The sequence below is a fragment of the Buceros rhinoceros genome, unplaced genomic scaffold (genome assembly GCF_000710305.1).
Source record: "Buceros rhinoceros silvestris isolate BGI_N320 unplaced genomic scaffold, ASM71030v1 scaffold17643, whole genome shotgun sequence".
NCBI classification, from domain to species: domain Eukaryota; kingdom Metazoa; phylum Chordata; class Aves; order Bucerotiformes; family Bucerotidae; genus Buceros; species Buceros rhinoceros.
The window spans coordinates 52,889-63,697 of record NW_010404417.1 but is presented as its reverse complement, the minus strand read 5'-3'; the positions used below and the strand labels follow the sequence as shown (position 1 = coordinate 63,697).

General features: G+C 46.5%; 1 protein-coding gene across 1 annotated transcript in view; it reads right to left on the bottom strand.

Annotated features, from left to right (window-relative positions):
* Positions 1-656: 656 nt before the first annotated feature.
* Positions 657-10,809, bottom strand: part of FSTL4 (follistatin-like 4) — a gene marked incomplete at its 5' end in the record, with an annotated part of 39,223 nt that continues 29,070 nt past the window's right edge. Inside the window, 4 exons of the mRNA XM_010133395.1 lie at positions 657-1,462; positions 4,511-4,620; positions 7,688-7,795; positions 8,374-8,523. Of these exons, the coding sequence (XP_010131697.1) occupies positions 760-1,462; positions 4,511-4,620; positions 7,688-7,795; positions 8,374-8,523 (1,071 nt within the window). The remainder of the gene's footprint in view (positions 1,463-4,510; positions 4,621-7,687; positions 7,796-8,373; positions 8,524-10,809) is intronic.

Sequence of the window (10,809 nt, the reverse complement as noted above, 5' to 3'; positions counted from 1 at the left end):
CTGGCTGTTACCCGCTCTAATGGCCTGGATATTTCACACCGAATTTCTCAGATGCAGTCACACAGAAGAGGAGGGGACTCGTGACACTGCCTTCAGTAGTGCCAAGAGCAAAATTAAGCGCAGGAGAAAGCGAGCTGCCAGTTCCTATCCCTGTTTCGCCTCCTTCTGAAATCATGCCCGTGACTCCTCCCAAAGCCATCCTGCAGAGAAAACGGATCAGTTCTCATTAAATCGCTCTCCTACGTCTCTGTGCGTTGAAAGACACTCTCTGATTCTTCGTTTCCCCCATCATCCAGAGGTGAATTTTAACCGCAGCCTCTCTGAGGTGGGGTGGGGTAGCCAGCACAGCTAACGGGCAAGGTACACAGGGAGGAAAATGGATGGCTTGAACACAACAGAAAAGCTCCTCGGTATGGCAACTCAAAATCTGATTTGTTCTACAGGATCACTAGGTTTCGTGGCTTACACAATCTCTCAGTGGAGATATTATTCGCTTCCCAGCGTTTTGCTCATAACCACAAATCATACCCCCAAATAAAAAACATCCCTTCAAATCCACTTCCTATTAGCAGAGCATACCTTATATTATAAAACTTGCAAGTAGACCAGTGTGGTACCATGAAGCCTATACAGGGGTTTTTTGTTTTTGTTTTTGTTTTTTTCTCCCAGTGTAAAAATATACAACGCTACTGCTCGTTTGTCGCAGTGTAAAGGTCCAACCGGTACTTGCCCGCCAAAGGCTCTACTGCTATTGCCCCCTCATACCTCTCCAACCCAGACCACTGTGTTACCCCTCCTTATACCCGAAACCTCACAGCGTAACGTATTTTGCCTCCCATTTATAACAAACAATGACTCTTTAGCTGGTGTAAGGAGATACTGTCCAAATAACCCACTGTCTTTCAGAATTCTGTTGTAGCTGCTCCAGGGCCAGTCTTTGGATGTGATAGGGTCCTTTAAATTCTTCAGTACATTCATTTTCCCCGTTGACAGCTCTACAAAAAGCACATCTGTTTGCAAATGTGAAGTAGCATATATATAGTACTGATTGCCTTCAGTGAAAGAGGGTTGAAATGTCAGATCAGATACGTGTATGTCGGTTTGTAAGTCATAAATCAACTTGATTTCCCCTCGGACAGTGAGAACCTGGACTGTGATCCTGCCACTGTCTTCATCCGCACTGACCAAATAGCGTCCGTCTGGTGAGACGTAAGGCGTGCCCAACACGTCGCCGTTAGGGCCGATGACGGCGTCGGTAACACTGTCAATAATGAGCTGCGGTAACGCGGCCACCGACCGGCTCCTCCTACACTGGACAAAGAAGTAACCGCCCAGGTGGGTGTAGGCCATGGTCTGTGGTACACAGCCGTAGGTGTTGAAGTTGATAGTCTTGATGTGGGTCACAGTTTCCAGGTCGATTTTGTGAACTGCCGATTTTGATTTGTTAAAGATGAAGCCAAACCTGCAACAGAAAATATGATGTTGAAGTCACCTCTGGAGACAAGAACAAGTCAGCAGAACTGGGAAACCCCATCCTGCTGCTTTTGTAAGCACATGCAATAATGCTGCCTCTTTTCTGTACAAAATCCCTCCTGTTTTAGTGCTTCTTCAACCTGCTAAAAGGAGGTATATCATTCAGCTAAAATTAGCAACCTGATCCTGGAAGCTTAAAAATGTGCTTGGGTGTTTGAATAACATCTTCAAGAGATGACATCTTATTGGGCAGATCGATTCACTACAGGGATGACATCGACTTGGGTGTTCCTCAGGCCACTGTTGACCAGTTTTGTGTTTGATCTGATTCAGGTCTTGAGAGATGTAATGCAAAATACACCCCAGACTTCTTCAAGGCCCAAACAGAAGCACCCAAAGCAAAGCATAACCCTGCCAGCTTGGGGCCAGAGAGCAACCTCGAGCTACATGTGTAACAACCGAGTGAAGAGCATGTCCAACCTCAGCTCTTCAATTCCAGCAGCAGAGGGTCGCTGTGATGGGTGTGCGGTGCCCAGGGAGCACTGCAGGAGCTGGCGAGGCCGAGGTGTGCAGAGGACTTTGTTAGGCACCGTCCCACCAGCCCAAGGAAGGTGTAAAACCCTTCTCGAGGCACACAACCAGCCAGGGTGCACTGAAGAAAAGGGGTGTTCGTGTTCTGTCTCAAGAGAGGGCAGACAGCAGCAAGCAGAGAAGAAATGTTCCGTAAAAGATATACGCTGCAGTACATCTGACCTTTGCTGAAGACAAGAAAAGGTCAAGAATCACCAAGAAAGGTTTCTGCTTAATTTGAGAGCCCACAGACACAGCCTGTTTGTGTTTGCCTGGATTCACAGGTCACTGATGCTGACTTACGGAAACGCATTTTGCATCGAGTATCTTTTCAGCCATTCAGTGCAGGCAGGAGGAAATGAAGTGAGTGCTTAGTTTTGTATCTCTTCCCTGAAAGATGTAAAAATATTTAGTGAAATGTGGAGGACAAGGTGCTTGCGTGCAGATAATACCTATTTTGCTCAAAACACTGGGTTTATTTCTTTATTCTTAATCCATCTGTCAATGAGACATCTGGCAACGATTTCACTGCTGCAGAACGAGCCAATGTAGTGTATGATCCCATGAAAATCACTGGGCTGAGCCTCTCATTTCCCCATTACACTCACATCCATTAGAGACTTCACACAGTGCCTGCAGTGGAGCTTCGCGGCGCGCTGTTTGTGGGGAAATTGGATATGACACTTGTAGTTCTCCTGGATGGATGCATTTGAAGTACACTTGAAAAAAATGCTTTCCCTTACCGCATTTTTTTCTCAGGACTTCCTTAATACTTGGCCAAATGCCCCAAGAAGTTACAAAAGGGTTCTTATCACAGACTTTAATTTAAAGAAGTGGGTCAGAAGGTGTTTAATGTGTGCACAACTGCAGAAGAGGCGCGGCGCTCGCATGAAAGCAGCGATCTGAAATCTCAGAGCAAACCTTGCACTTCAAGAGTTTTTAATAGACAACGATCTACCCTGGGAGCTAATAAAAATGGATGCACTCCTAGATAGCCATCTGAAATAACAGGCAGCTGAAATATATATGCAGCAACATTTGCATACAAATGTCTTCTGGCTTGCGGAAAAGATTGCTTAAATATTCACCTTCCTGGGAAGGGCTGGTGTTGCCAGTTACTGTTTCTGAGGGGAGAATTTAGAACATGATCTCACCAAGTCTCATTAGACTGCCAGCAATTATTTTTCTGTGCTGAGGGTGAGAGGGAACGGACACAGATCTGGCCCCGAACAAATGAAATAGGAAATTAGGCACAGCATTTTCTGCTTTGCATGTGGAAAACTACAGACAATTACCTGCATTTAATATTTCTTACGGAAGATCATCTGTATACAGGCAATTAATTGCTCTGAAGTCAAAAGACAATTAAAAAAGAAAAGTGTAATTGTTCCACTTTCCTATCTTTGAACCCAGACCACACCTTGTCATCTCAGGCTTTAACATCCCTCAGACTCACCTAGCTCCTGGCACTATTATTAGCCACAACAATATTTGGAAAGAGAACTGGAAAAATGAGGTAGGGAAGAATTAAGAACTGCAGCCATGAAGTATCTGTTGTTATTTTGTGTTTCAGGAAGCAAAGTTATTTATTTTGCATCAGATTCGACACATACTCATTTCAGGGTGACCTCCCCTGTCCTCGGTGCACACTGCAGGGAACCTAAGGTTAACGTAAGGAGATACATCATGATTTTTTGAGTGTTTATCATAGTTAAACTGTCCTGGGGACAGAAGATGGTTAAACAGTTGTTATGTTACAACGTGATAAGAATCGTATAAATCGCTGTGCAGTTATCATCAATTTTGATAATGTTAATGGCAGCCTCTTGTGCCTGCTGGGAAGCAGCCAGTGTTACGCCAAGTTATTAGTACGTTAGTTAGACAATCTCATTAACCACTACAGCACATTAGCACTCAGAACTGATGGTTCACAGAGGTGGTGTTTTAATATGCGGTGCACACCATTCTTCTGCTCAAACCACACACCTCACACAGAGATCCAGTCCTTGAACAGGCTGGAAACATGTGGAAGAACCACGATTTATGTTTCAGGCAGAATAAACTTTCACCATTCCAGGCAACAAATCTTTGACACAGGCTTCTGCCCAGATCCATAAAGCGGTTTTGAGTCAGGGAAGGCAACTTTCTGGCCATCAAATTCCCGGCCCAAGCAAGCCAGGGCAGTGTGTCCTGCTTTGCTGCAAGGAGGCACAGCTGACCAAGCTGAGGTTTGAAGTCCCCAGCATGGTCTAAGGGAAGTCCAGGTTTGTTTCTTGCCGTTTCATTGATTCACTGAAAAACTACTGGTAGTTTGCTCCACCATTTCTCCATTCCACACATGAAAAAGGGGATAAGAGTAGTCAGCTCGATCAGGAATTCATTCACCCGCTAAGGGCTGTAAGAGGAGGATGCCCACTAGGAGAGAGCAGCATGGTCACTGCTGCTATTCGTTAAGATAATTTCTTACCTAACGTGATTAATAATTAGATTTGTAGGTGGTATAAAAAAATCATCCACTCCTTCAAACGGCGTGCGGATAACATGCTGATCCTCCCCGGCGCTCGCCTCTGGTATTACCTACAATAAACACACACAAGGCTGAGTATGGGCAGAGCAGCGAGTAAGGCAGAAAGGTAAACACAGATTACAGTCAGACACGGCACTGAGTGGCTTTTCCCAGGGACGCAGGAGACTCAAACTGATTAACGACTTTAAAATGTTGTTTGGTGTAGCTTGTCTTGAAAAAGACGTGCTAATAAATAGGATTTGAGGCTTGACATCTGTAAGGTAAGTACACAACTCGACATTTGTAAGACGTTTGTATCTCGAGAAAGAGCAGTCATGCAGGAGCTGAAGTAGTATGACAACACCAAGACCATAATAATTTATTCCTCACTGTCTAAAATAAACATTTCATGGTCATATTTATTAATCTCACTTAAATGCACAGCAATAACTCACCAGCTTGAAGGATCACACACTAACTTACAGCTGTTAATTATCACTTTGAAGGAGGAGAACAGCTCATCCACCCACCACCCCATATAAAATCCAAGGCAGGGCAGAGAAAGGCCCTTGGCTGTCCTGTCCTGTGCTGTCCCCCAGCACAGCGCACACCTCCACGGCCAAGGGAACTCAGCTCCTCCCCTGCGCCGCAAACGGAGAGGTACAAGTTTTTAATAATTAAAATGTTAAATACTCAAATCGTTTGCTCAGTTCAAGAAGACTTGAGTCCATCATTAGGAACTTCTGTCACTCTGATGTCCAACAGTAGTTGCTTTGAATTTATAGCCACGTAATTCATTACGGAAACGCTCAATCCCTACGAGGTTTAGTTCAGGCAGCTGTTCTGGCCGTGCCATTTCGAGTTCTCCCAATTAGATTGCTCAAGACGGATGCCCACTCGTGCACAGTGCTTTCCTGAGGCCAGGCATTTGCCTCCCACAAGCCGGTAACGACTAAACAACAGCACCCCATTAGCTGGCTGCACGGGCTCTGTGATAAATCCCTGACTTCCAAAGAACACGTGGAGATTTACGCCAAGCTCTGCAGCAGCATCTTTGTTAAAAACGGTATTTTATTGCACTCCTGCAACTAACCACTGCAGGTTCTTAGAACAAACTTTGCCAAATTAGTCACTGCCCACCTTTTGGGACAGAGGGTCAGAAAAAAGGAAGGATCTGCAGATGCTGATGCTAATCTCATTCCCTACATGTGTAACTGCACTTCATAAAGATAACAAAAAGCACTGTCTGGGAGCTGGAGCCTTGTAACAAGTTTCCAGCTGTGCAGATGGTGTGCTCTTCTTAATAATCACATGCTTGTGCCATCTCTCCTTTAATTACAGAAACGTCTCACAGCTGGATAGAAGAAATTAAGTCAGAAAGGGTAAAGAGAGCCCATTTTGTCTCCTTATACCCTGTACAGGGAACTGCTCGTCCACAGGTGAGCCAAGCTGGTGGCACTGCCTCAGAAACCTTTGTTTATTTGCCCCCATTCTTTTCTCCGGAGTTTTTCCTGAGAATGCCCATGTTGAGTTGCTGGTGCATCCCTCTTCTATTGCAAGTCTGCAGGCTGTGGCCCTTATCTCGGAAGGAGCACGTGCTCGTGGGGACGGCTCGTCCCACCTTCACAGGGCATCCTCTCCAGGGAAGCCTTGGGCAGCCCCACGACTAACGTAGCCTCCAGCTTTATAGGGTTTTTAGGTCAGAAAGCACAGCTCTCCTCCACCTGTTGAAGAATGCTTTCATGTAGACTTAGAAGGAAACACTTCTGGCAGGAGGAGTGACATGACACCTCTGTTTTCAGAAAGGCTGGGCAGCAAGTGCCAGAAAATAACTGCTAGAGAAAGGTATGTCTGAATGGATCAGATCAGCTCTGGTGGCAACTCCGTCATACGACACACAGCAGCAGCCAAACGCCTAGTTAGATGCCTGCATTTCGTGTTTCTGTACCGCCAACAGACGAGTGAATCTCCAGGGCAATCCAGAAACAGAAGCTAATTTAGTTGTCCAAACCTGTGTGCGTTACTGTGCCCCAGAGAGCCCAGTGTCACCGTGGGTCTGACGATGCTGGGCATGGAGCAGCTCCAGGGACCTCACTGGCACCCTTCCCGTGCAGTCAGTGACAGCTGGGAACAGAATTGGTCCCTGAGGTTTTACTTTTGCTGTTGATGCCTTTTTCACGCCCTAGAGAGCTCTCTTCTGCATTTTACTATGAAAGAAACAATTCTACCACGTTACACTCCATCATCATCCAAAAGGAGGCTGAAGGCTTGTGAGAGACAAGGGACAAAATGAGTTTAAGGGAAATAAGCAGCTATTTAGTGCACTGGCAGAAAACCCGGCCTTCTGTGTGAAAGACAGGAAGAGGTCAATTGCTCTACCAAACTGGAGACCAGGGTGGCTTTGCTCATCACTCAACAAGGGTGCGAGGCCGGCGATCCTGAAGGAGTTACCAGTCTTCAGGCACAGCACAACTCATTCACCTGTTAATGCTTCCCTTATATGCAGTGCCCTCAAGTTCTCTGCAGACAGAAAAACACCCCAGTCATCATAACACCCGAGAAGGGTGTGCTGCAGCTCTGCAGTGAACACACACTTAGTCCCTCCCTGCCTCAGGCTCATTCTTAAATGTGTTGCTCGGCCTGACTTGCACCTCCCACGAACCAGCACGAGTAACCTGAGGAGTACTGGGTTTCTCTGCAGAACATATGCTCTTTGTGGCTTCTTGGTACCCACTGCTTTTAGACCTCAATCAAGTTAAAAAGCTCACGCAGGCTGCACAAATGACCCGGAGCATCGCAGGCTCGTACCGCTCACAGTCAGCTGCCAGCCCTTGCTGTAGGACTTTATGACACTTGGCTCTGTCATCAACCTTAAAACAAAACAGACCTTGGCAACAAAGCCATCCTGCTGCCAGCCTATGGCACAGCCATCGCTCAAAAACAAATTAAACAGCAGGAAAAATATGTGAGGATGGTCGGAGGAGGGATGAATAAAACACACTAGATATGCAAATGAAAGAGCAGCTTTATATCCAGACCATTAAACGATGTTAATTACCTGCTACCAAGCAGCCCCCAGCTTGCTACTGATGATGGCAAGCCAAGGAAGGGCAAATGCTCAGGCGCACAAGGACTCACCTGCAGCGTCGGCGAGGACTTCCGCATGTCACCCCAGCTAAGCACCCAGACTTGGTCATGGGATTTGTCGTAATGTAATTTGGTTGGTAACGGGTCGACATCCAAAGACTTCAAAAAAAGAGAGACAGGTTTTTACCCAGCACCCCAAAGGCACATGACAAATACTGTAGGAGTTACTGCAGACATTCCCATGTACGGCCGCTTGTGCAGCTCTGCCTTCAAATCACTTGGGGGATCAGCAGCAGCAGCACCACTAGGAGAAGAATCTGGCTGCCTGGTGGCATTTTCAGCCTAGACATCACTCCATCTTACGGTGTTACTTACAGCCAGCAGATCAGGGGCCAATTTCTGCTTGAATTATACCCACACCAGTTCATCCTTCCCAACCTGCTTATAACCGAGGTCAGGCAGTGGCTCAAGAAGCGTAAGCCAGAAATTTGTTCCAGAATGATTTTGCCACGCTAGCTGCAAGCCTGGCTGCACACACAGCCCTGAGATGATGATAAACAGCCTGTAAAGGAGTTTTTTCCTGCCTGTGAGGTTACAAATAGTGTGACCCCACTGCTGAAAGCAACAGAGACCCAACTTTTTAGGATGTCAGCAGATCCACTGGGCAAAGATCTATTTTTTTGTCCCACCACAAAGTCCTTTGCCATCACGGAATAAAGCATTCGCCTTGTAAGTACCTGCATGGCTTTCTGACTCTGGATATCAATAATCAGTACTCTGTTCTGCTTAGGCTGTGTCACATAAATGTACTTGTCTCTGACATTGACCGCGGAAGCCCAGAGGCAGGACTGAGTGCCTTCACCTTCCACTCTAGGACAGACCTCTTCCTGAAGGGAAAAAAAAAACAACAAAAAAAACAGAAGAGGAGAAAAGGTTTAATTTCTACAAGTTCAACGCCTGGAGCAGCAAAAAGTTTAGCCTTGAAAACCGTATAAAAAACCTCCATGGGGATTCCATTAGGATGATTTTCCTCTCCTTTCTTTCCTGGAAAACATGAAATAATTATTTTATTGGGTAGCACACCGCAGCCTGACTCTACCCAGCGACATTAAACAGCTGGACCTCCTGCAAACTCCCATTGAATTTAAACAACTTCACAGGCTGTGGATCTATCTTTTGAAGTACACCGTGGTTCATCAAGACTTGCAGCGCTGTCCGCATTCATTAGCAATAGAAATAGCCCTCTGTGCTTCGAAAAAACAGAGACTTACACTAATTGAATCTTAGCTTTCTATTTTTCATGACGTCTTCATTTTCAGTGCAGGAGGGTGTGCTCTAAGGTGCTTGTGCTCAGGAAAACCGTAGCAAAACAAGCAGGGTCCTACAGTCCACGTCTCCCACACAGACCTCCCCTGTTCAAAAGGAACCAAATCCTGCTGTTTTGGACCAAACCCTGTTCAGAACTGCCTGACCCCTTATTTTGTCCCTGATCCTCCACTCACCGAGTCCTGTGCAAAACTGGTACAAGCTTTAGTGGGAGCCCACTGGAACCCTAAGTTTGAAGTCACACACGCATGGTGGCTACTCCTCATCACTTTCCCTTCTGTCAAGGTGCTTTACATGAAAGAGCGTTTGTGTGGGACCAGGCTGCGGTCTGGAAACGGGGGTAAAACTTAACGAACAATTCAACAAGCACAACTTCTGGGTCACTTTAAATCATGGCACAACCCCCCCAAGGGAAAGCGATTTTTGCAACAGAGCTTGTTGGGGGGAACAGGAGGTACGAGAAAAGCAATGCCAACACCAGCTCTGTGTCAGAGTGACAGCAATGATAAAAAGATTTCACTCCTAAGCAGCCCAGCTCTGTCCGCTCAGTACCCTGGTGGAGACCATGTGTAAGGGTTGAAGATACAAGACTCAGCAGCTTGGCTGCATTTTCCTTCCTGGCCCTCCAGCCGGGCTACCCTACCGCAAACTAAACAGGCTACAAAAGCCCAGCCCAGGGCATCCAGCCAAGCACCTGAAAGGCTGCAAACTGCCCTCCTCATCCTCAGCTGTGCTCTGGAGCTTGGGCTCTCACCACGCAGCATCCACCCAAACCAAGGGCAGCAGGGAAAGGTCACCAGCCTTTCTGCTACAGCGCTCGGCTGCAGCTGCTCTATCTGCCTTTGTGCCCCTGAACAGCGAACGGAGAAACCTTTGCTGCAGAAACCCTCCTCAAGCCGCAGGCTGCTGTCACTGCCTACGTGGCAAACACTGAAGATACTAAAAGGGAAAAGGGAGGGGAAAAAAGTCAACCCTCCCTATACCAAGGCAAAAGGCCCTGTGATATCTGTAGGTAACCTCAGAGGTCTCTCTGAAAGGCAGCCAAGTAATGACATTAAAAATCCCTTTTATGCCCACCACTGTGCTGACATTATTTCCTTAAGTGCCCTTTCTCCTTTGTTCTTTTCAAGCTGTTTCTCCAGAACCACCTCTTCAATATTTACAGCTCTTTGGAAAGGAAACACAAGATTTCTGGCTTTGAGTACAGCTCAAGTGTGGCATTAATAATATCAAGCCTATGCTAAGGACCAGTCTTGGGGTGAGCATCAGTCTGGATTTCTACAAGGGTAAATTAAAATACAGTGGAAAAAATTCCCAATATCAACCACAATTTTACTGAGATTTAAAAAATACTGAATACAGTCTCAGAAGATCTTGACCTGTGTCAGCAGAGCCTGACCCAGCCTGCAGGGCTCTTGATAGATGCTCACCCCTTTTATTCCTCCCAACACTGAAAGCAAGGCTGAGTCCTTTTCTTCAGCCACATCCTTAGCTTTCCCTTTAAATGAAATATCTAAATAAAGGAGTGACTACAAAACCATTTCTGGATGTATTTCAGCACGTGCGTTCTGTGAGAGTTGATACTTCCATGAGCACACCCACGGTGTACGTTACCGCAGGAGCACATAACCCGGGTCATGGAAAGCCTTGGCCTCACAGGGCCTCCAGGCACGTCTTGTCCCACTTGCCGTGCTGAGCTCCACCACGTACAAACCCGTGCTTGATGTTCACCGACACCTGATCAGATTTTCCTTGTGATTTCCTAAAGCAAGGGTTGGGTGAACTTTGCGCTGGCAGAAAATGCTGGACTTGAGCAAACTAGGACGGTGAAGGTCTCTGGTTCAGCA